This window comes from Saccopteryx leptura, chromosome 7, assembly GCF_036850995.1.
Source record: "Saccopteryx leptura isolate mSacLep1 chromosome 7, mSacLep1_pri_phased_curated, whole genome shotgun sequence".
NCBI lineage: Eukaryota > Metazoa > Chordata > Mammalia > Chiroptera > Emballonuridae > Saccopteryx > Saccopteryx leptura.
The window spans coordinates 57,151,602-57,178,374 of NC_089509.1; the positions used below are offsets into that span (position 1 = coordinate 57,151,602).

The following is a 26,773-nucleotide window of genomic DNA, read 5'->3' on the forward strand; positions in this document are numbered from 1 at the left end:
GAGCCACTCCAGCGCCTGGGGCAGAGGCCAAGGAGCCATCCCCAGCGCCCGGGCCATCTTTGCTCCAATGGAGCCTTGGCTGCGGGAGGGGAAGAGAGAGACAGAGAGGAAGGAGAGGGGGAGGGGTGGAGAAGCAGATGGGCGCTTCTCCTGTGTGCCCTGGCCAGGAATCGAACCCGGGACTTCTGCACGCCAGGCTGACGCTCTACCACTGAGCCAACCGGCTAGGGCAAAAATCTGAGTTTTTAACCAGTATATTGCATTGCCTTTCTTAGAATAGTCATTAATCTACATCCCTAATATTTTGAGTGTCAAGTTTTTTCCCTGGCTGTGTAAATTTTTGAAGTTTATACACATTTACTCAAATTTTTCTCAAACACTAAAAACAATTCCCAGGGGAAAATCCTCAAAAATGATGGGGGAGAGGGAGGCAAAGAGATGTGTATGTTCTAGGAAATAAAGCTAATTCCAATGGACAAAGTATATCTATTTTAGAACTGTTGTAGAATTCCTAAAACCCAGGGATGAAAATTTTAATAATCTGATTTAAAAGCAGATAAAAAGCACTCTTTGAAATGCCTTCAGAATATAGGAAATTTTATCAGCTAACATGTCAAAATTTAAAGTGGGATTAGACAAAGACCTGCAAATGTGGTTTTAAAGGTATAAAGCTTTTTCACACACAAATCAAACAGCACTGTAATTAAATTCTAAGAGTAACAATTTAAAAGGACTGGTGAGTCAGCATTAACATTAAACATAGCTAATAACATCTGAGAACAGGATTGTATTTAATAAGAATGACCAGCAAAACACAACATCCTCTAAGTTTTTCACTGAAACTCTTCACTTAAGCTTCATGTAATGAGGCAGTTGTAGAAGTATTTGTTCACATTTTATGTACCATTTAAACTGAGCAAGTTCTTTTATATTCCTTTTAAAAACTGGGTTTTAGAGAAACACCCATTTGTTGTTCCACTTCCGTATTCACGGGGTGATTCTTGGATGTGCCCTGACTCCTGACTGGGGGGTCAGACCCGCAAATGGGGTGCATGGGATGAAACTCGAACCAACTGACATACCTGGACAGGGCCTTGTTTTATTTTTTTAATTGAAAGGCACGGAGGCGGGGACAGACTCCCAGATGCACCCGATCAGGATCCACCTGGCAAGCCCCCTAATGGCAATGCTCTGCCCCTCTGGGGCTGCTATTTTAGCGCAGGAGGTGAGGCCATGGTGCCATCCTTAGTGCCTGGGGCCAACTTGCTTGAACCATTCAGCCATGGTTGCAGGAGAAGAGAGAGAGAAGGGGGATGGGGGAGGGTGGAGAAGCAGCTGATCACTTCTCCTGTGTGTCCTGACCAGAAATCGAACCCGAGACATCCACACGCCGGGCCGATGCTCTCCCACTAAGCCAACTGGCCAGGGCCTTTTTTTTTTTTTTAAAAGAAAGGGATGATGGCCAGTTAGTAAAAAAAAAAAATACTGAGTCTCTTAAAAACAAACAAACAAACAACTCAGTATCTACCCAACTCCTGCTTTAACAAATTATTAGGGTGGTTTCTACACTTACCTCCTCTCAAGGTGCACACACTAAAGCTATTTCTTCACATCAGAGAAAGACTTTTAAATTATATGCCAAAACTGCATTTTACCTTTGCGTCAGTGCTCTTATAGGGATCTGACCTACAAAGACAGCCAAGAGAGAAGAACTTGCTATTGTCTTAGGGAAATAAAAAATATGCTTTAATTCTGAGTGAATTCAGAAAAAACAATTTAGCTTTAGAAATTATTAGAGCCAAAGACTGCCAGAGTGACTGGAAATTATTTAATGATAGATACCAATTTCCTATATGAAGTTAACAGTATTCAATTTGGCTGGGTAACTGGCATGTTATCCAAAATTTATAGCATTTGTTTGGAAAAACTTTAGGAGAAAGATGGTCTATAAATTGATTCATATCCTATGTATCTTTTGTTTAGATTTATTTATTTTTAGAGAGAGGTGAGAAAAAGAAGCGGGGAGGAGCAGGAAGCATGAACTCCCGTGTGTGCCTTGACAGGGCAAGCCTGGGGTTTTGAAACGGAGACCTCAGCCTTCCAGGTCAACATTTTATCCACTGCGCCACCGCAGGTCAGGCCATCTCCTATATATCTTTGATGCTAAATGATTACCTAAACCCAGGTCAAGGAAACAATTACATTTTATGGCTTATTTTTCTCCTTGCACTTTGACACTAGCAGTCACTTTCATTCATTTAAAAATAATATAATAGAGCAGTGATCTAGGTCTACACTCCTTATTCAAATTAACCTGTTAGATTTATATGTCCACTTAACATCTCACCAAAATTTTAAACAAAACTGGGCATTTTCTTTTCTTTTTTTTTTAAGACTTTATTCATTTTAGAGAGGAAAGAGAGAGAGAGAGAGAAGAAGGGAGGAGCAGGAAGCATCAACTCCTATGTGTCTTGACCAGGCAAGCCCGAGGTTTTGAACAGGCAACCTCAGCATTCCTGGTTGACACTCTAACCACTGCACCACCACAGGTCAGGTGGCACTTTCTTTTAATTCAGTACTTTAAATAAGTTACTATATGAACACAGTACTTTATGATTTGGAAAGATGAAAACAACAAAATTGAAAAATATGTGGGCAGCATCTAAAGCACTTATTCAATGCTAACATTTCATTACCCTGTCAATATTTTTTATAGGATTTCTATTTTAATCTACAGAGCAGACCTTAAGCCACTCCTGACAGTGCTGTTACTTACCTAGGACTGATCCTGATAATGGTTTTTAGAGGTCACTTTAACAGCTTGAAACACTTTACACTTGTCCTGAAGTATACTTAATTTATTCAGCTGATTCTTAAGGAGCCAACTTAGAGCCAATATCCTAAATCTTCAAAGCTCCCTTCAAATGTAATTTTCATAGTCTTTAAATTTTAACTGTCACTGTTTATTACTAGTTTGGCTACATTCTCTACAATTTCAGCAGCATTTTAAAGAGACAATGTGTGTATGTACAATGGAAAAACAAAATGGCTTGCAACATCAGAAATAAAAGCCACAGTTTAACTGTACAATATTAAGGGAATCTGTGGTAAGTATAGCCTCCTTTTTCAGCAACATGGACAACTGACATGTAATTATCATTATTATGAATGTAACAATAAAGAAATAATTTTTACAGGAGTAAAATACAACATCCTGAAAAATAATGGTTTCTACCATACAAGGCAGTTAGAAAATGTTCACATTTTAACAAATCTGTACAAACCACAAGAAATTTGTTTATGGGACTATCATCCCACCTTGCTGACTTGATAAGAACCTTCTACAAATGTAGAATAACCATGAACAATCTATAAATCTAGTATCTATGCGCTCCACAGCCCTAGAACCCAAGACATTGATTTCGAGAACTCTCTATGTCCAACATGGATCATCTTTACATGCCTTGATTGTTAATGAATGCCTGCTTTTAATATGCCTCTATGATGTACAGTCAATTTGCACCTTTTTAAGGAGGTCATTTGATTTTTTTTTTTTTTTTTTAGTAAAGAAGCAACATCATTTAGCAGCAATTAAAGCGCCTTCAAGACTTAAAAAAAATACAATATCCAATTAGAAAAGCCATATTTTAAACATTTGTACAAGAATAAGCTGCTGAAACTTGGTAATTGAAATACAACATATGTACAACAATTTACAATAGAGCTAGAAGGGAATTTATCATTATCCTGCATAGAACTGGTCTGCATTTGGTTACACACTGTCATTTGTTTTAATGAACAATGCCTGGTTATCAAAACAAAAATATCTGTTAACATGTTGAGAACACTGGAGACACTACAATTTAGTGAATTCAAACTGATTTCAAAATAAGCAGTTCATTTTGTCAAAGGTGTAAAGTATCTAGGAATAACAGCTCTCCTTTCAATATAACCAGTGAAAAAAAGGACCTGTGATTTCGAGGTACGATGTGATAAAAGCCAGAATAGGCATATGACAAAGTCTAACTTTGTCCAAAGATTCTAACTCATATTCTATTCCTATAAAACACAACTCTCACTGTCATTCAGTTCTTACTTTGGTTTCAGCAGATTAACTGCCGAAGGCTGCAGAATGTATCCAGGCACTAGAGTTCTTGTGTTAGAAATGTCTCATTTTTTCCAAGTGTTTTTAAATAATGAAAAACTACCCTTCATATTAGAACTCTCTAGTAATAACCAAATGTATTTAAGTATTATAAATGTTATTTACAGTTTTCCCCCAAACAAATCATTTTCTTCCATCCTAACATGGTATGCCTGTTTCTGTGCAACACTCATCCTCCACTGCTCAAGCTCACAGCCAGACACGTACATCTGTTCACTGTCCATGATCCTCTCACACAGACGACGCTGCGAAGAACTTCAGTTCAAAAACAGTTTTCAACCATGTCCTGTGTAAAAAAAAAAAGTAAATAACAAAAACAACTGCTTTCAAGTGTGCATCTGGAAGCAATTTAAAGGTATCATGCCAATTTTGGAGGAAAGTCTTTGAGGAAAGTCAGTAACTAATTATGCTTGAAGAAGGGGGTGTAGGGGATGCTGTCAGCCCAGCCATGTGTAAGTTTCCTGAAGAATTCGATCTTCTCATGTGTGGGAGAAGGTATGGGTCGTTTGCCAGTTGGTGCACATCAAATCGATCTTCTTTTCGGTATGCCAAACAGCGTCTTATAAAGGCCTTCAAAAAAAAGTCAGCAATTAAAATCTTTTCCCTTGTAAATATCAATCAACTAAGTCCTATAGAGGGATGGATACATTTAAGGTAACTTTTTCATCGTCCCTGACTGAAACTCTATACTCATTAAGTAACTAACCTCCAACTCCTTTCTCCCCCAGCCCTTGGGAACCACTATTCTGTGTTCTTTATGACTTAGCTATTCTAAGTACCTACACAAGGTACCTAGATGTAAGTGGTACCACACAGCATTGTCCTCTTTATCTGGCTTATTTCACTTAACACAATGGTTAAGAGTCATCCATATTGAATCATGCATCAGAATTCAGTTCCTTTCTACAGCTGAGTAATATTCAACTGTATGTATATAACACTTTATCCATTTGTCTGTTAATGTTCTTGATGCCTTTGTCACAAATTGACCATTTATGTGTAGGTTTATTTCTGGGTTCCCAATTCTGTTCCACTGAGCTATGTGTGTTTTTATACTGCTCACAAAAATCAGGGGATATTTTATAGCTTCATATTCATTTTGAGATACCCACTTTGCCTGACCAGGCGGTGGCGCTGTGGATAGAGCGTCAGACTGGGATGCAGAGGACCCAGGTTCGAGACCCTGAGGCCGCCAGCTTGAGCGCGGGCTCATCTGGTTTGAACAAAAGCCCACCAGCTTGAACCCAAGGTTGCTGGCTCGAGCAAGGGGTTACTCGGTCTGCCGAAGGCCCATGGTCAGGGCACATATGAGAAAGCAATCAATGAACAACTAAGGTGTTGCAATGTGCAATGAAAAACTAATGATTGATGCTTCTCATCTCTCTCTGTTCCTGTCTGTCTGTCCCTATCTATCCCTTTCTCTGACTCACTCTCTGTCTCTGTAAAAAAAAAAAAAAAATTAAAAAAAAAAAAGAAATACCCACTTTATGTTAATACCATACTGTTTTGATCACTATAGTTTATAGTTTGAAATCAGGGACATAATGCCTCCAGTTTTGTACTTTCTTAAGACTGCTGTGGCTATTCTGGTTTTTTTGTGGTTCTATACAAATTTTAGCATTGTTCTAGTTCTGTGAAAAATGCCATTAGAATTTTTTTAGGGTGAATACAGTGAATCTGCAGATTGGTTTGGTTAGTATAGACATTTTAATAATTCTTCTAATCCATAAACATGGAATTATCTTTCCATATATTTGTGTTTCTTTAATTTCTTTCATTAACGCCTTACAGTTTTCAGTGTACAGGTCTTTCATCTTCTTGGTTAAATTCACTCCTAGTTATTTTTACTCTTTGATGCAAGTGTAAATGGGATTTTCTTTCTTTTTTTTTTTGTATTTTTCTGAAGCTGGAAACAGGGAGAGACACTCAGACAGACTCCCGCATGCGCCCAACCGGGATCCACCTGGCACGCCCACCAGGGGCGAAGCTTGGCCACCAGGGGGCGATGCTCTGCCCCTCTGGGGGGGGGGGTCACTCTGCCTCGACCAGAGCCACTCTAGCGCCTGGGGCAGAGGCCAAGGAGCCATCCCTAGCGCCCGGGCCATCTTTGCTCCAATGGAGCCTTGGCTGCGGGAGGGGAAGAGAGAGACAGAGAGGAAGGAGGGGGGGGGGGGTGGAGAAGCAGATGGGCGCTTCTCCTATGTGCCCTGGCCGGGAATTGAACCTGGGTCCCCCGCATGCCAGGCCGACGCTCTACCGCTGAGCCAACCGGCCAGGGCCGAGATTTTCTTAATTTTCTCTTTCTGGTAGTTATTATTATATAAAAATGCAACACATTTTTTATTTTTTTTGTACCCTTTAACTTCACTGAATTTTATTAGTTCTAACAGGTTTTTTGGTGATATTTTTAGGGTTATATAGTTAACCCTTAAACACCACATTGTTTAGGGGTGTCAACTGCCAGCACAGTCAAAATCCACATATAACCTAAGTTGGCCCTTGGCATATGCAATTCCAACAGCCAGCTGGCCCTTGAACAACATGGATATGAACTGCAAGAATCAACCAAAAGACCCTGTATAAACGAACCAGTGTAGTTTTAACCTGTGTTGTTCAAGGGTTAGCTGTATAATACCATCTGTAAATCAGTAACAGTTTTCTTTCTTTCTGATTTGGCTACCTTTATTTTTCTTGCCTAACTGCTCTAATATTATGTTGAATATATAAAGCTGCATTTATACTTAAAAAATTCTGGACACTTATTTTGGCAGAAGATAAATTTTAAAAATAATCCTCTCACCCTCTCTCAGTTTAAGATTTCTTTTTTTTAATCTACTCACTTTAGAGAGGAGAGAGAGACAGAAGGGGGATGGAGGAGCAGGAAGCATCAACTCCCCATGTGCCTTGACCAGGTAAGCCCAGGGTTTTGAACTGGTGACCTCAGCATTCCAGATTGACACTTGATCCACTGTGCCACCACAGGTCAGGCATCATCCTCTAACAGTTTTGTTTGGCTAGAAGATGTGCTATTTTTAGCCATATATATTTTTTTCCCTACTGAGGATAATGACTTTGGTTGAAGGGTCATTTCTACTGTTTTTTTCCTCCTACTTGGTTAATATTGAGTATCTTGGTTAACACTGAGCATACTTTTGAAAAAACTAGAAGTGGATATAATCATGATCTTTTTCTCTCAAACTGGTATTATCCTATTCTTGAGAATAGTCTCTTTTTAAAAAATCTATTAAATTTTAATATATTAAAAAATACATCAAAAGCATTCAGTACAAAGTAAATATATATATATGTAACAAGCAACCAGACTGACATGAAGAATTTTACGACAGTCTCTTAGGTCTCTCCATGTCCCTTTCCAGGTGTGGGTTCTGGCTAAACCCACCTGGCTAAACCCTGTCCTTTTTCTTTTACATTTTTTAAAAATTTATTTTATTTTACAGAGACACAGAGAGTCAGAGAGAGGGGATAGATAGGGACAGACAGACAGGAACGGAGAGATGAGAAGCATCAATCATCAGTTTTTTGTTGCGCGTTGTGACACTTTAGTTGTTCATTGATTGCTTTCTCATATGTGCCTTGACTGTGGGCCTTCAGCAGACCGAGTAACCCCTTGCTTGAACCAGCGACCTTGGGCTCAAGCTGGTGAGCTTTGCTCAAACCAGATGAGCCTGCGCTCAAGCTGGCGATCTCGGGGTCTCGAACCTGGGTCCTTCCGCATCCCAGTCCGACACTCTATCCACTGCGCCACCACCTGGTCAGGCTACATTTTTTTTTTTAATGAGAAGAGAGAAGGCAGACACAGACTACCACATGCGCCCTGACTGGGATCCACCCAGCAAGCCACTAGAGGGTTGATGCTCTGTGCATCTGGGGCCCTTGCTCCGTTGCAACCAGAGCCATTTTTTAGCTCCTGAGGAGGAGGCCATGGAGCCATCCTCAGCACCTGGGCCAACTCACTCTAATTGAGCCTTGGCTGCAGGGAGAAGAAGAAGAAGAAGAAGAAGAAGAAGAAGAGAGAGAGAGAAAGAGAGAGAGAGAAGCAAGATGGGAAGAGGTGGAAAAGCAGATGAGTGCTTCTCCTGTGTGCCCTGACCGGGAATTGAACCCGGGACTTCCACATGCCGGGTCGAAGCTCTACTACTGAGCCAACCAGCCAGGGCCTGTCCTAACTTTTAACACTAGAGTTGAGTTCTGCTTGTTTTGACCTTAACGTAAATAGTCTCACAGATTATGTTCTCCTTTATCTGGCTTCTTTCATTCACTCAATATTATACTTGAGAGATTCATCCAATTTTTCTGAGTGAGAGAAATAGGGACAAACAGACAGTAAGGGGGAGAAATGAGCAGCATCAATTCATAGTTGCGGTGCCTTAGATGTTCATTGAGTGCTTTCTCATATGTGCCTTGACGGGATGGGGAAGGCAGGGGAGATGGACTCAAGCTAGGGACCTTGGGATTTCAAACCAGGATCCTCAGTATCCCAGGCAGATGCTCTATCCACTGTGCCACTAACTGGTCGGGCAGAGTGTCATCCATTTTTTGCAACAAATAAATTCTTAACTGATAATTGGCAATTCTTTCCCTTTCTTATTGCTGACACTAGATGTAACTTTAACTTATCTTGAAATTCCTAAAAGCCACATAAATTCATGAATTAAACCATTTGCAGGAAAAGTTTAACATACATCCTTTTTAATGTGATTAAACTCCAATTAATTTTTTTTTTTTTGTGTATTTTTCTGAAGCTGGAAACGGGGAGAGACAGTCAGACAGACTCCCGCATGCGCCCAACCGGGATCCACCTGGCACGCCCACCAGGGGTTGATGCTCTGCCCACCAGGGGGCGATGCTCTGCCCCTCCGGGGCGTCACTCTGTTGCGACCAGAGCCACTCTAGCGCCTGGGGCAGAGGCCAAGGAGCCATCCCCAGAGCCTGGGCCATCTTTGCTCCAATGGAGCCTCGGCTGCGGGAGGGGAAGAGAGAGACAGAGAGGAAGGAGAGGGGGAGGGGTGGAGAAGCAGATGGGCGCTTCTCCTGTGTGCCCTGGCCGGGAATCGAACCCGGGACTTCTGCACGCCAGGCCGACACTCTACCACTGAACCAACCGGCCAGGGCCTAAACTCCAATTTAAAGTTAACTATTTGGCATGTTCTTTGCTTTGAAATTCATTAAAAGTAATTTTTTTTTCTCTAAAAACAAATCTAGATTTTCTCATCATTATAGCATGGTTAGCTTACTAATCTTTAGCACAAGTATTTTTGATCCCTGAGGTCTTATCTTTTTCAGTTTTTAACAAAGTTTCAAGACTACCCTGAAAATGATTAAGATATAGAAAAAAAAAATCAAGAGTGCCTGATATACTGAAGACAGAGTTTCAAAGAATGAAAAACCACCAACAGCAAGGTTAAGAAGTATACAAGGAGCAAATATTAAGATGCTCCAACCAGGTCAGTGGAGGTACTTGACGAAGGTATATTCTGTAGGTTAAAAAAACAAAAACTGTGACCCCCCAAACCCCACCCCAGGTACCAAAATGGTGACTGCAGCACTTATAAAGAACCTGAGCACAGAACCCAGAGGTGGTAAATGGGACTTCTTTTTGGCGCACTATATTCATACCACACTCATTCCTGACCATTTTTGTCACTATTAAAAATGTAAATAAATGGATCTTAACATTGACTAAATTCATTTAGTTTCTATTCTCACTGATGCTGTAGATAGAAACAGAAGACAAAATTTAGATGCCTGCACTGTCAAGAGCTTTTTTAAAGGAGCCATATTTACCTTATGTAAATAATTCTTACTTTAAGAATGTCAGTTATCTTTTTGTCAAAATCTTGTAAAAGTCTCAAAAGCCAATAAAGATGTAATGGACAAAATAAAATATGGGACAGTTCCAGTAAACATCTCCTAAGATTAAACAAACACCAGTACAATTATGAAGGCCATTACGACTGTGATCAGGGACACAGAATGGTGCTATTCTACACTCTTACAATATAGGAACTATATAATGCCTGTTTATGAATTATTCTTATGGCCTAGACTATTCATACCAGGAAAAAATAACTTCATGTGTTTGCCTTGGGAATTTCAGTGTTTAAAGAGAAGTTTCCAACAGGGAATCACAGAGAAATAAACTTTGTGATGAGCAAAATAAAGCAGGAATAAAAATACAAATGCGAAAGGCCAATAACAGGAAGGTGGGAATATATTAAAGACTATGAAAGTTATGCTATTAGAAATATCTATTTCCTGTTATCATACAGACATATGATCAGAAGTTTAGAAAGCTGTCTGTTACAGCTTCAGATACCTACATGCAAGCAAAGCTGAAGAAGAGGTCAGGCTTTCTCAAGAGCTAGGGTAGGGTAGCACAAGATCAAGTAGCTCTGCTTCTTATTAATAGGTATAATTCTGGACAGGTACCTTTGCTATGGCTTGGCTGGTTTCCTACTTTATAAAATGGGGATAATAAAAAATACCCTCATAAGGTTAAAAAAGAATGCATATGAAGTATCAACACAATGTTTTTATTCTTATATGGTTGACCCCTGAATAATATAAGGAATTATGGGTGTCAATTCCTTATGCAGTTGGAAATTCACATTACTTTTTTTTTTTCTTTCTATATTTTTCTGAAGCTAGAAACGGGGAGAGACAGTCAGACAGACTCCCGCATGCGCCCGACCGGGATCTACCCAGCACGCCCACCAGGGGGCGGTGCTCTGCCCCTCCGGGGAGTGCTCTGTTGCGACCAGAGCCACTCTAGCGCCTGCAGAGGCCGAGGAGCCATCCCCAGCGCCCGGGCCATCTTTGCTCCAATGGAGCCTTGGCTGCGGGAGAGGAAGAGAGAGACAGAGAGGAAGGAGAGGGGGAGGGGTGGAGAAACAGATGGGCACTTCTCCTGTGTGCCCTGGCCGGGAATCGAACCCGGGACTTCTGCACGCCAGGCCGACGCTCTACCACTGAGCCAGCCGGCCAGGGCTATTACTTTTTTTTTTAAAGATTTTATTGGCTATGGCTGGTTGGCTCAGTGTTAGAGCATCGACCCAGCATGTGGAAGTCCCAGGTTTGATTGTGGTCAAGGCACACAAGAGAGGTGACCATCCACTTCTTCCCCCCACCCTTCTCTCTCTTCCTCTCCCACAGCCATGGCTCAAAATTGATTTAAGCATGTTGGCCCAAAGTGCTAAAGATGGCTCCATACAGCCCCTCTCTCAGGTACTAAAAATAACTTGGTTGCAAGTGGCCCCAGATGGGCAGAGCATTGGCACTAGATGGGGGTTGCTGGGTGGATCCTGGTTGGGGTGCATGCAGGAATCTCTTTATCTCCCTTCTTCTCACTTAAAAAAGAAGAAAAAAAAAGATTTTATTTATTGATGTTACAGAGAGAGAGAGGGGCAGGGGAACAAGAAGTATCAACACATAGCTGCTTCACTTTAGTTGTTCACTGATCGCTTGTTATATGTACCTTGACCGGGCAAGCCCAGGGCTCTGAACCACTGACCTCAGCATTCCAGGTTGAGGATTTATCCACTGCGCCACCACAACTCAGGCCATGTTACTACTTTTGAATGCCCAAAAACTTACTAGTCTACTTTTGACTAGAAGCCTTATTGTTGATTTCAATAGTTGTTTGACTATTTAGCGGGTTATGTATATTATATACTATATTCTTACAATAGAAGAAAATGTTATGAGAAAAATCCTAAGAGAAAACATGTACATATATTTATGCATCATGACATAACTTTCTAACTTTTTTCTATTTCTTAGCTATGTGATTCACCTGCAAAATTTTTAAAAAAGATTTTATTTACTGAATTTTAGAAGAGAGGTGAGAAAGAAGGGGGTTGGTAGAAGGGGGCTTGTATATGCCTTGACCAGGTAAGCCCGGAGCTTTGAACCAGCGACCTGAGCACTCCAAGGTGACGCTTTATCCACCGCGCCACCTTAGGCCAGGCTCACCAGCAAATTTTTTCAAATTGTTGCAAACTTCCAAAAAATTTTCCAATATATTTATCAAGATAATCCATTATAAGTATAAGTGGACCCGTGCAGTTCAATCCCATGTTGTTCAAGAATCAACTATGTATGTATGTATTTATTTATTTATTTATTGTTCCCATTTTTCCAAAGCTGGAAACAGGGAGGCAGTCAGACAGACTCCCGCATGCGCCCGACCGGGATCCACCTGGCATGCCCACCAGGGGGTGATGCTTTGCCCTTCTGGGGCGTCGCTCTGTTGCGTCCAGAGCCATTCTAGCGCCTGAGGCAGAGGCCACAGAGCCATCCCCAGCGCCCAGGCCATCTTTGCTCCAATGGAGCCTTGGCTGCGGGAGGGGTAGAGAGAGACAGAGAGGAAGGAGAGGGGGAGGGGTGGAGAAGCAGATGGGCGCTTCTCCTGTGTGCCCTGGCCGGGAATCGAACCCGGGACTCCTGCACGCCGGGTCGAAGCTCTACCGCTGAGCCAACCGGCCAGGGCCAAGAATCAACTATGTATTTAGATGAGTATTAACATAAACTGATACATAAAACATAAAGGTAATGATGGGCCCAAATCTTGTGATTTTCCCTAATTTTCAAAGCAAGCTGAGTGAACAAAGGGTCAGGATTATAGTTAGGTCCTTCAAAGGTGAAAACTGGGACCCAACGGCCTAAGAATCTCTTATTTCCAGAGCACCCCCCCAGCCCCTGGCTAGATTTCCCTGCGGCAGCAACCCCTTTTATTTTACTCACTCATAAGTAATTACTTTACAAAACTTATTTACATAAATTTCGTACCTTTGCTTCACTGCTTACAACTGGTTTCACAGGGAATTGAACTTCTGTGGCTTTTAATATTGTATTTTCTTGAAGAATGTCTTGTTGAGATTGATTGTGACCAAATGGCTAAAAAACAAAGTAAATAAAATGTTGAGAAATTAATCTCAAAAAAATTTTAAACACAGATATTATCATTAAATACTCAAGATACAAATGAGTTGTGTACTAAAAAAATTCTTTTCCTCAGTTACATGGAAGTTGGGACGCATTATCATAGCAACAAAGTTTTAATTGGCAGCAGTCTGAGAAATCCTATCTAATCAATCCTCAACAGAGCTGAAACACTACGAATAAACAAAAATAATGCTGTTGCAATATAAGTAATTAACATAAAATAATAACATAATAGCCTGACCTGTGGTGGCGCAGTAGATCAAGTGTTAACCTAGAATGCTGAGGTTGCCAGTTCAAAGCCCTGTGCTTGCCAGCTCAAGGCACATGCAATAAGCAAGCAATGAGCAACTGAAGTAGCAATTATGAATTGATACTTCTTGCTACCCCTGCCTCCTCTCTCTGTAAAATCAATAAAATCTTTAAAAAAATTATAAAGAGCCTGACCAGATGGTGGCACAGTGGATGGAGCGTCAGACTGGGACACATAAAACATAGGTTTGAAACCCTGACGTCACTGGCTTGTGAGTGGGATCATAGACATGACCTCATGGTTGCTGGCTTGAGCAAGGGGTCACACGCTCTGCTGGAGCCCCCTAGTCAAGGCACATATGAGAAAGCAATCGATGAACAACTAAAGTGTCAAAATGAAGAGTTGATGCTTCTCATCTCTCTCCCTTCCTGCCTATCTGTCCTTCTCTCTGTCTCTCTCACTTTTTTTTTTTAAAAAAAGAAATTTAAATTTTAATTCTGAATATTACAAAATGAAGTTTGATTAGAAAATAGATGAAATTGTGAAAATGCCCGTGAAAAGACCACAGAATATAATACTTTGAGCATGAGACACTAACTTGAATGAAATAGCTCTGGGTTTGGTCCTAACCTGAAGTCAATTCCCAAATTCCTTAAACTCTTTTTTCCATAATGATAACGGAACTAGATGGGATGGGGTTACATAATGTCTAGTTGTAATTCTGACTTCAACAGAGGTTTGAAAAAGATTCATTTCCCTGAGGTAGAGGACGTGAGGAAGTGGACGGAATGGAGGATGATAACAGAAGAGAATGTTAGCATGGTTAACACAGTTACTTCTTTTTCTTATGTTAAAAGGGGGGGGGGCAAAATGCAGGCTAAGTAAATTGTTATGACAAAATAATTCTGATCCATGGAAATTTTTAGGGAAAAATAAGAAAAAAAAACCTGGCCTTCCTTGGAAGGATCAAAATTGATTTTTTGACTTCAAGTTAATGACACTTTGTATTTAAAGGGGGGGAAATTCAACTTATCTCTATACTGCTGAATCTGATACACTTTAACTTACCTTTCTACCATAAAGACACTGAAAGAAAATGACTCCAACTGACCACACATCAACCTTGTTGGAAATTTTTGGTGGTTCTTTCCCAACTACAAAACACTCAGGAGGTAAATACCTATAGTTTTTTGGGGAGAAAAAGGGAAAGGATACTATTAACAATCTATCATTTAAAACCTTCTAAATGTTAAATCTCAGAACACTAATTTTACCTACATAAAACCTTAAGACCTTTATTAATGACAATCACCAAACTTTTGAAGCATTTACATCCTTGTACACTTGACCCTACTACCAAAACTGCACATTTCTGAGATAAAGTACTGTATACATACACATCTAACATGTACATTATATATATTATCTACAGAAATAAAAAACTGTCATTAGAAATTACAATGTTTTAATTTGGGTAAGTGTCTAAAGAAATTCTCTCCTATCGCTCTGATTCACCAGCATTCAAACTGTGGGGGCAGTTCTCTTCCTAAAACACACGTCTCTGATCAGATGGCTCTTTTATTTAAAGAACCTCAACATTACGCACTGCCAAAGTGAGACCTCATATCTCTTGTATGTAACACAAGACCCATTCTAGTCCAGCAGCAACTTAAATTTCTAACATCTGCACTCATTCCTCTTCCCCAACCCCTCAAACTGGCTTGGGAAAGCCAATTAATTTGGTTGCTCACAATGCTGTTTTGTCACCCATGCTTTTGAATATGACAATTAATAACTTCCCTAACCACTTCAGTTCACTTGGTGAACACTTTTTCTTCAAGACCAACCCAACCTCCATAATAAGCCTTCTCTGCTTCCCTCTAGTCAAAGCTTTGCTTCTTCCCCATGTAATCACCAGATCCCTTAATTATGGCATTAAAGTCAAGTCACACTAGACCAGGGGTCTCAAACTTGCGGCCCGCCGAACAATTTTGTGTGGCCCACAGACTAATCCACGGGCTTACTTAATTTTATCCAAAATATTTTGAACTTCGTGGATTAGTCTGCGGGCCACACAAAATTGTTTGGCGGGCCGCGAGTTTGAGACCCCTGCACTAGACCATGAGTAGCTCAAGGAGCTCTTATTCATTGTATAGCTTCAAACACTAGCAGCATCTGAAACATATTTATTCAAAAAAATACTATTTTAAAATTTCTAAGCATTTTCTGTAAGTTCATAATTTTAGCTAAAAGGTAAAAATAAACTTGTCACCTTAGGTTATAAGTAAAAAATCTATCAGAAATGTAAGCACCACCCTTGCCAGCTGGGTCAGGGGATAAAGCACTGTCCCAGCATGCCAAGGGTCACAGGTTTAATCCCCAGTCACGGAGGAGAAGCAATGAGTCCACAACTAAGTGGAAGAGCAAGTTGATTCCTGCCCCCACTTCTCTCTCTCTACCCCTTCCCCTCTTAAATCAATGGAAAAATTAAATATATAAATTTATATAAAATATATAATTTATATTTAAATATAATTTATATCAAATATACATATATAAAGAAAAATGATTTAAAAAGAAATGCAAGTACCTTATACCTCACAAATTTAGATTAAACTGAAAAGAATAATACAGCTAACTAGGAATCTACTTTTTTTCCTTTTTAGTTTTGTACTCACTATGCTAAAAATCATTTAAGTTTCACCAGGATGCTGATAGATTTCTTAAAAAAAAAAAAAAAAAAGAACAAAAAGAACCCATATAAAACTTCTTGAAATAGAACCACCAAAGATGACCAATAAATCTTTGAGATGGCAAATCTTTTCCTACCCCTAAATCAAGTAAAAAGATTTCCTTTTTTTTGTATTTTTCTGAAGTTGGAAACGGGGAGGCAGTCAGACAGACTCCCGCATGCGCCTGACCTGTATCCATTCTAGCGCCTGAGGCAGAGGCCACAGAGCCATCCTCAGCGCCTGGGCCAACTTTGGTCCAATGGAGCCTCGGCTGCGGGAGGGGAAGAGAGAGACAGAGAGGAAGGAGAGGGGGAGGGGTGAAGAAGCAGATGGGCACTTCTCCTGTGTGCCCTGGCCGGGAATCGAACCCGGGACTCCCGCACGCCAGGCTGACGCTCTACCATTGAGCCAACCAGCCAGGGCCAAGATTTGCTTTTTCATAAAAGTGTATTTTGTGTAGGTTTATGCATATGCAACTGAAACAAGAATAGCTCTTAAACACTAGGCTACACAGTCTCTTGAGGAAAAGGAATATAAACAAGGAGAGGAACTGTAGGAAGAGAGACCAAAACTATTCAGGGGGGAAAATGCCCAGTAGGATTTAGTGGACAACTGCATTTCAGACCTGAGAGGAACAAAACGTATTTTCTTCTTAGTGATACTGACAAATAGTTTAAGCTTCTGGGTATACAATGTGTTCTGTAAAAGCACCATATGCCTGCATTCTGTAAGTCTGTGTGGGACATCCCACTTCACCAAATACACAGCTAAAAAACTAGTGTGACTGTAGAAAACTAACCATTTTGGGGACACTTTCTATATGGGAAGTGCACTGCAGATTCCCAGAGAAATGCCATGACTATATCTCCTTCCTGCATAGTCCCCTAAATATAAGCTTCCCTGTCTCATGTCCACCTGAGAGGTAAATTTCCTCGTCTGTCCAGCCCTACACTAGCAAAGGCAGAGTAAGAGGGACACGATCTAGTGAGAGTTGCTGCACAGGAAAAATGATCTATTACTGTTTGTTTTTACAGAGACAGAGAGAGAGATAGGGACAGACAGACAGGAAGGGAGAGAGATGAGAAGCATCAATTCTTTGTTCCAGCTCCTTAATTGTTCAGCGATTGCTTTCTCATATGTGCCTTGACTGAGGGGCTCCAGCAGAGCGAGTGACCCGTTGCTCAAGCCAGTGACCTTGGGTTCAAGCCAGCAACCATAGGGTCATGTCTTTGATCCTGTGCTCAAGCTGGTGAGCCCTCACTCAAGACGGCAACCTCGGGGTTTTAAACCTGGGTCCTATAGGTCTTGGTCTAACATTCTATTCACTGCATCACTGCCTGGTCAGGCAAGAATGATCTATTATTTAGAACATGTTTTTTAAGCTGTCTTCTACAGTGTCTAGGGCTCTACCAAGAAGCCTTGTTGTTGTTACTGGTTTTATTTATTAGGATTCTAAGAGTTTGTTGTGAAAAAGTGAGCTCTGTTGCTAAAAGAAAAACGAAAACGTTTAAAATAAAGATTACTGATTGAGGATACACACTTTAAGGAGGTTACTAGCTTGAATGATTGTTTTAAGTATGAAAAAAATTCATGACATATCAACTTATTCATATTCCTAGAAAATGCCACAAGCATAACTTGAAATATCAAGATGGCTTTAAGAGAATACATGAACATGGCTAATCCCTGTTCATGAAAAGTGATGTCCATACAGACCTGTGGTATCTTATGGAGCTGGTCATTATATGCTCAGGCTAACTGTGTGAAGACTGTTTTGGAAACTCTAATGTCACATTTATGTTTGAAGTTCCCTTCCTGGTCAATGAAAAGTTAATATAGTTCTCTTCCAATGAAAATTTTACTCCTTTTGCTCAACTAATTTATTCTGCAAACTAAGTTTTTTTGAAATTTTCGGCTTTTTAAGTTTTTTTGAAATTTTCGGCTTGTTCCTCACTTAGGTAAATCTGACAATTCATACTGAAGTAGTTTTTGTCAACACCTAGAGAACTCTAAAAGAATGACATTCATTAAGACTGTCAATCTATGGTTCTATCTAAACTTATAATGATATGTATGAAATCAATAAAGGGTATTTTTAAGAGTCAAGTCCAAAGGCCACGAATATGCCAAATATCTCTCCCATCCATGATCAACAAAATATCTGTCTCCAACAAAAACTTCTACAGGGAAGGCTTGATGCTTACTGCTTGTAACAGTTGTTATATTTACATAAATACTTTTTCATGATAAACATTATAGAAGAAAATCTACAAATTCTCCATCTTAGGAGTTTCTGAGTAGGTACAGAAGTGACTTGCTAATGCTAAGTCTTTCTTCCTCTAGTTTGCTGACATTTACAGTTAGGATCAGATGAGTAAAGAAGACTGGTAAGAGTCGTCTCCCTCTCGACTCAGAGACTTACTATCAGTACCCTCACCACAGTAATCTCAAAGGTATATGAAAAGAAAAACTATACTCTCATAAAACGCCTTGTCGCTAATCTAGACAGTTTAATGTCTTTAGTAACACATTTACCAGTAGGTGCCTGCCCCTTGAGAAGTTAGATCCATTCCATCTACACCATAGCTATCATCATCCATAATCTTGGATAGACCAAAATCAGTAATTTTGATTTCTCCACATGCCGTTCCATCTACCAGAAGGATGTTTCCTAGGAGCAAAACACAGAGTTCTTTTAATGACACATAGATAAAAAACATTACCTTTATGACTTATGCTAACTCTAGGGGGAAAATATATACATATAAAATATATTTCAAAATATTTAAAATATTTTAAGTGACATGACAAAAATACTTTAAATTCTAGCATTCCACTAGCATTTAAAATCTAAACCAAAAAGCATGTTTTCAGGTAAATTAATAAATATAATTTTTTATTTAGACACATTAATTACCTGGTTTAAGATCATAATGTATAATAGGGGGTTTGATTTCATTGAGATATCTTAGTGCATTTACAATTTGCATTACAATAGACCTAGCTTCTTTCTCTGACATTAATTTATGTTGCTTCAGATAGAAATCCAAGTCATTGCCTTCACAGTATTCTAACACTGTACAAAACCTAAAGAAGAGAAAAAAAGTAGACATAAAATATCCAGTAATTCAGAACCATAATAGAGAAATGAAAAGTATTTATATCATCACCACAGAATAGGGAGAGCAAAAGCAAACATATCTTTACTTACAAACTAAATCTTAATATTCACTTACGTATCTGTATCCAAGGAGAAATAATCATAGAGTTTGACTATTCTGGGATGGTCTAGTTCTTTGTGTATTCTGTATTCTCTGCAGGCATGTCTACAGGAAGAGAGAGGCTATTAATTCTCCATGGCCATCACATATGTTTTCAATTGACAAAATGAAATATTAATATTTACTTGTGGTAGTTTTCCTTTTTCTCATCCCTCCAACTTTTATTAAGTTGATGGATCTTCACAGCAGCGTATCTTTGTTCATAAAGGTCAAAGGCCTAGGATTCAAATCACAGAAGAGTTTGGACCAAAGACTAACTGAATAGCTGAAGAGATTTTTTTTTAATTTTGGTGATAATTTTTGCATAATATGGAATTAGAATATACACTACAATTCTTGTGTTCATCTTTGCTAAAATCATACGATACGTTATCAGAAACAAGATACAAGTTCAATGGTGCTAAGTCAGAGAAGACTATAATGTCAATTTTCACATTTAAGTTTTATAAATGCCAATATACTCAAGCGAAATAAAACAGGGCTATTTTTTTTTAATATGAACCTGCTCCTCTATCCTGGCAGTAGCAGTTAGCAGCTGGGAAAACAGATGGCTCTAATGCTTCTTACGTAGGCTGGATAAAGCAAGCCTTTCCCTCTGGCTTCTAGCAGCTCTGCACCTTTCCCCTACCTCTTCGAAAATTAACAAGTTCCTAACAATTTCCCAACTGTTTAAAAAAAAGTCTAAGCTTTGATTATGAAACTCTTCACACAGAACCATAACCCTTCACCATATATCATTATCCCACCTAACTATACCAGTAATAATTCCTAGCCTTGTTTAATACCCAACTTGTCTTTCAATTTTTTTGGTTCTCTCAAAAGAAAAAAAAAGGGGGGGGGTTTATATTGGTTTGTTTAAATCACCAGCCTATTTCTTATTTGTATTTTTCTGAAGTTGGAAACAGGGAGGCAGTCAGACAGACTCCCGCATGCACCCGATTGGGATCCACCCAGCATGCCCACCAGGGGGCGATGCTCTGCCCAACTGGGGCGTTGCTCTGTTGCAACCAGAGCCATTCTAGCGCCCAGGCCAACTTTGCTCCAATGGAGCCTTGGCTGCGGGAGGGGAAGAGAGACACAGAGAGGAAGGAGAGGGGGAGGGGTGGAGAAGCAGATGGGCGCTTCTCCTGTGTGCCCTGGCCGGGAATCGAACCCAGGACTCCTGCACACCAGGCCGACACTCTACCACTGAGCCAACCGGCCAAGGCCACCAGCCTATTTCTTAAGTAACAAACTAAAGAATGATCAGTATTCTCTTAAGGCTTTGGTGATTTCTAAAGGTTACAAAACAATGAATATCATTAAAAGAGATTTAGTAATTTAGGTTCCACTGTGATTTATATACAAAGGTGCCCCTTTAAGAAAACACTTAAAAGCTTACATATTTATTAGAAAGAAGATCCTCAGCTCCCTCTCTCTCCATCAATTTAATCTAAACATAAGCAGTATTGGTAAACTGCTTGTCAATGAATTATAAAACCATGAAATAATATAGGATGGAATAAATAAAGAGTATTCCTTTTAGAGTCAGATAACTTGATTAGCTGCATGACTGTGCTAATACTGTCTCAGCCTCAATCTCATTTATAAAATTTGGGTTGTTGAGAGGATTAAATGGGGTGAAACATATGAAGTATTTACAAAAGTATGATTCATAGTAAGTATCCAATAAATATTAACTAATAATGTTACTAAAAGTTAGGTTTAAAAAATAGAAAAGAATTTTTAAAAGTTTATGTGAGAGAAAGAACAGGAGCATAAAAGATAAAATTCAGAGGCAATCATAATAAATAATAGATGAAAATAAAATTTTAAGTATACCAATAAAAAGTTAATATCAGTGCATTTGATTATAATAGTGATATATGTCATGCTCTATCTCTGAAGATTAGATGAGTATAGTATACCTTCCCATAAAGCTAATACAGTAATCACTAAGCAAGTGATTTAATATTTTCCACCTTGGTACAGATAAGTCTATAAAATTTGACTTTAAACCTGTTGGCTTTGTTTTCCAATGGACCTGTCAACCATGAAAGGGCTATGTAGGAGTTGGAGTGAGTAGTTAATTTTTAGGTCAGTATTGAAGGTTCAAGTCATTAGGCCCCTATCTGCATTTTCTAATTTCTATATGAGCCTTTTCTTCAAAAAGAAAATGCCCCATTGGCCCTATCTGTGGTGCTAAAAACCGTGGCAATACTACAGGGCAGTGGCAGCAGGTTGCTGTGATTAGTAGGCTCAGAAGCTGGGCAACTTTTAAGCTGAGCTAGTGTTAGCTAGCTGTACTTCTGGTGATTTTTAGAGCCAGAGTGAGCTATTATGATCTTTTCCACCTTGTGGCCTGGTTATGCCTACACTTCAACCATTACAGTGCGTGAGGATGAACTATCATTCTCACTGTAAGAGAGCTATAGGAACTGTAAGAGAGCTCACAGATCATTCCTGATGGGTGTGGAAGGTGAGGCCCATGCTGCTTATTGCTTGTCCAAGTTAACAAAAACAAAATATAGTTAATGGTTGAACCAAGACCAGAACTGAAGTTCTCTGAATTCAAATTCCATAAAATTTCCCAGAGTCAGAACAATCCAGGTGGTCTTTATTAAGCCGTGAAGGCACAGTCCTAGTCTCACTGAACGGAGAGGATTTCTAATAATGAAGAGCTTGTATTTACTAAGCACCAATGTTCTGTGTGATTTACTTGTGATACCTCATTTAATCATTACTGTAATCCTATGATGTAGGTACCATTATTCCCAGATGAAGACAGAGAGATTGAGGATAAGTAGAGTAAGCCCAAGATTATACAGTTATTTAACAGCAGTCAGAATTAGGATTCAGACCCAGTCAGTCTGGTTTCAGAGCCCCACTCTTAACCACTAATTATACTGATACATAAAGTGTCACAAGGAGCTTATAAAAGGCAGACCAACAAGGAGGGCTTCCATAGGAGTGAGAGTAAGACCTGCATCTAACAAAGAGCAAATAGGAAGCCACTGGGGCTTATAAGCAAAGGAGTGAGATAATCATACGGCATTTTATTAAAAGGCTACTCTAGCTGCAGCACACATAAATACACTGAAGAAACTTAATGCCCCAAAGAAAGTGATCAGCTAGGAGGCTTGGGAAGCAACACAAACGAGACAACATGGCCTTGAGCTAAGAGAAAGGAAAGTGTCATTGTTGGATTTAGGAGAATTGACAATGTTAATAACAGTCGGCACCAGGGACTGGTTATAAGTTGGGGGAATGGAAGAATTAAGGGAAAGTTGGAGTGAAGGATGGCTTTTATGTTTTTCACTTGAGGGACTAGGCAGATGAATAGCAATGCTATGTACTGAAGTAGGGAGCAGTGTTAGCAGAAGTTCTAGAGAAGAGAAAAATAACTTCTAATTCAGATGTGAGTTTGCAGTGCCTATGAGGCATCCATGCCAAGTGAATGGGCAAAGTCACGTACATCAACAGGTATGGAGCTTAGAAAGAAAGTGTGGGGCATGAACACACATAGAGGACACATACATGTGAGGATGAAATCAGACAACTCAGTGAATGGGCAGGGATATATTTGAAAAGGAGAATAAAGAATAAGAGACTTCGGAACTATAACATTTAAAGGTTGGGCAGAAAGATACAACATAAAGTGAAAAAAGTAAGATATAAAACATTGAACATGGTGAGTAAACATTTCTACATATATACATAAGCATTTGAAAAACAGGGTCCTTAAAATAGGTAGGAATTTGTATAAATTCAGGACATGTAAGATCTCTGAGACACATGTTTAAATACAGGGGTATGATCTGTCCACAAATGTACTATATTAAATGGCTACCTGCTTATCTTGATTCTAATGGCTATTATTTATACCAAACTAACTAACGGTAAGGAGGTAGCAAATAGCAGAGGGACTGTGCAGGTACAGAGATAGTCTTAAGGCTCTTAAGATGCAACAACATAAGCCACCACAGACTCTGTAATGTGAGTCAGGACATAAAATCTGTCCTCCCAAAATTCATAAAATCAATAAACAAAAGTACTTCTTAACCACATAAAGTATCCCTTCTTTTTTAGGGTTTGTGTTAGGCCACTTTTCTTTTACAAAGGCCTACCATTTGAACCTGTTTTGGCTAACTAAAAGAACTATGATGAGGATTTTTGCTTTTATGAGAAAAGGCAAGAAGCAATAGCTTTCAGTATTTGTTCTGCAGTGAGCTGTTAGAGGCAATGCACTCTGTGCAGCAAGGATGGCACCCCAAGCTCCTCCCCCTGGCACCACACTGACCACCTCAGCCTTGAGCCACCCTAGCTCTGAACTGTGTCTGAGCCTGTGTGCTTTATCTGGATTTATTTTGTGCATCTATTAGCAAGATGTGTTCTAAGGGATCAGAAAAGCCTAAGAGAGCTCATAAGGGTGTTGTGCTTACACAAAAGTGGATATAATTAAGCGTATTTGATATGATTTGGTCAGTTATTTGGGGGATCTGGGAATGTCTTTTTGGCTTCCGGAAGGTTTCATAGGAATGCCCTTTTGGGTAGCAGGGGAAACCTGTATTCCTCTATCTTTGCTATATTATTGTAAAGAACAGAAAAGAAAAACAACAGTACCTTATACACTTCACTGAAGCCACCTCTACCAAGCAGATGAAGTAATAAATATCTTTCATTTAACGTTGGGTGATCTTTGAACCTTAACAGTGAGGGGAGAAAAACAATAACATGAAAATGCACCCCAAAATGTTCTTTCCACAATAAAGTTCCACTGTCTCATTCTACTCCTAGCTATTTCTTTCTCAGTTACTCTACTACTAATTCCAAATTCTGTCCTATACTTCTTCTATCTGCACAACTATCATCTTAAGCTTGGAGTTCACAAAGCTTAACATTTATAGCTGAATATTCAGGTTCAGCGACCAGTTATAACACTGTGATAACTAACCATTGTGTTGCCAAAAGCTTTATAAAATCCCTATCTACTCAGCATGAATTACTTCCTTTGGAAAAATATACTTTTATATTGGGGGCTATATAGTTAAGCAAGATTTATAAGTATTGACATATGATTAAAAAGTTACAAATTGGCCTTCACCCATGATTACATTTACTGTCTTTGGACTACTATAAATAAAAATTTTTAATTTCCAATTAAAAAAAAAACTTGTTTAAAAACTTAAAAAGCACTCACAGACAATATTACTACTACATATACAAAAACAAGTGTGAAATGTGAAGATAATTTTCATAACAGCCCATTAATTAATTTTGTTCTGTTTTATTAGAATTTCCACCTGGTACAATTTAGGTTATTCCAGAACTGTAACATTATACACTGGAATGATCTATGTATTTATGAGTTACACATACACAGATGACCACAAGTAGGCCTTCTAATTTTTAAGCAAGATATTTGTACTTCACAGCAGAAATCTGCCACTTCCAATTCTGATACTTTCATTAGGTCATGAAGTTTTAAATTACATGACAAGTCTTAAGTACAAAAAGACACCCTTCCTTTCCTCTACATCAATTAAATCCAAGTAATGCCTTGCTTAATTTCCATCTTCTTGCTTCATTTCTATCTTCTTCACAAAGCTTTTGCCAGCTCACAGATATTTTCTCTCTTCATTTTTATAACCCGAGATTAAGGAGAGAGACTGTAACTTAAAACTACTTTTCTGTTTTTTCCTCAAGTTTTGCATAACAATGCTGAATATACGGCTTAGTGAAATCCTCTTAGTTGAAATAATTTCTCCTCTACTGTGACATTAATTTTAGTATTCAGTCAAAAAATATTTACTGCATGTATACCATGTGCCAGGCACTGGTCTAGGCTGTGGGAACACAGCAAGACCAAAATTAAGTCCCTCTTCTCATATAGGTTATAGTCTAGTGGGAGGAGACAAATAATCAATAACTGAAATGAAATTTATAATTTGTAAATGTTATAAAAAAATAAAGCAAGGTAAGGTTCCTGGGAGAGGGAATGGAGCCATGTAAGGACTGCTATTTTAGATAGAGATGTCTAGGGATGGCCTCTCTAGTGACCACTTAAGAGTGAAATTAAAAAGTAAGCCACTCAGATATTTAGAAGAGAAACATTTCAGGTGAGAAAATGGCAAGCACAAAATCCCTGATAAGGAAATCAGGGCTGGCATGTCCACAACCACAAGTGACGGAAGGATGACAGAGACACACTGGTAAGGTGGCTGAAGACCAATTTATAAAAGACCTTCTGAGCCATGGGGGACTATAAATATTTTTCTAATTATGAGGAAAAGTCCCCCAACAAGGAAATATTGTGTTTATGCTCTGTACAGTGGAGGAACACTTTTATCATGTAAGACAGAAGTATAAATAATGACTTACTGCGAATTATCTTCATTATTTATCCTCTTGAGCTCTCGAATGTGAAGATTTCTGACTCTTTCCAAACGTTCAAGTTCTGCCTGGATTTCTGCCTCTTCCTGAAAATGATGAGAGGGGACTATAACAAGCTCAATTTATTTGTGATATAAAATAGATATTTTTACGCATGCATCCATTTTTTACAGCGACAGGAAGAATAGTGTATTATAAAGTACCACTGAGTTTAAAGACTAAAGTGCTCTTTTCAATGCCTGAAAGATTAAAAAAGATCAGGAAAAAACCTATTTCAAGAAACCATCCTCCACATAAAAATCTATACCTAATGAGATGCTGAATTTTATTCTGTTCAACAAGAAATCTATTTTTATAATGTCTAAACTGAAAATGACAGCAAGGTAGTCTGAAACTGATTCATAACATAAAATGAGCAGAAAGCTTTATTTCTGGTACATCCAAATTTTAATTTAAGAGGAAATAACTTAGTCTAAAACAAATAAAATGAAGATATTTTGTAATAGTTAAAAGAGGAAGAAAGAAAGAAGATAGAACCACTAATTATTCCTAGACCTTACAAAATTTGGCGCGCACACACATAATCTGACCACTCACTTTGGATGAATTCCACTGTAAAAGAGACTTTAAGAAAAACCTTTTATGAATAGCTGTGACAGATCCTTAGTTATCAGAGCAGACCTAGGTAAATCCTAAAGAAATTTACATTAACATTCACTTAATACAAAAATTTTGATATTTTCACATCCCAAAATATATAATTTTTCGAACATTTAAAGAAAACTAGACACCAAAATAAATGCACACCCCCACACCCCTTCCTGTGATTTGTCAATATAAATTTGAATATTATTTAAAGGATGAATAAGAATATACCAAATTTCAACATAAAGTTCTAAAAATGTCCAATTTTATATTCTCTCAAAAATTAGGAGATACTTTATTGCTTCATATTCGTTTTGAAATATCCCCTGATTTTTGTGAGCAGTATATTTTAAAATATTTGTTG

The 26,773-nt window shown here is 38.9% G+C and overlaps 1 protein-coding gene across 1 annotated transcript in view; it reads right to left on the bottom strand.

Moving 5' to 3' along the window:
* Window positions 1–1,466: 1,466 nt before the first annotated feature.
* TLK1 (tousled like kinase 1) overlaps window positions 1,467–26,773 on the bottom strand; it is a 154,024-nt gene continuing 128,717 nt past the window's right edge. The window contains exons 13-21 of the mRNA XM_066346731.1: window positions 25,753–25,850; window positions 23,995–24,076; window positions 19,518–19,609; window positions 19,348–19,437; window positions 19,029–19,198; window positions 18,647–18,782; window positions 14,448–14,559; window positions 12,974–13,081; window positions 1,467–4,735 (exon numbers count right to left, since the gene is read on the bottom strand). Of these exons, the coding sequence (XP_066202828.1) occupies window positions 4,559–4,735; window positions 12,974–13,081; window positions 14,448–14,559; window positions 18,647–18,782; window positions 19,029–19,198; window positions 19,348–19,437; window positions 19,518–19,609; window positions 23,995–24,076; window positions 25,753–25,850 (1,065 nt within the window). The 3' untranslated portion in view covers window positions 1,467–4,558. The remainder of the gene's footprint in view (window positions 4,736–12,973; window positions 13,082–14,447; window positions 14,560–18,646; window positions 18,783–19,028; window positions 19,199–19,347; window positions 19,438–19,517; window positions 19,610–23,994; window positions 24,077–25,752; window positions 25,851–26,773) is intronic.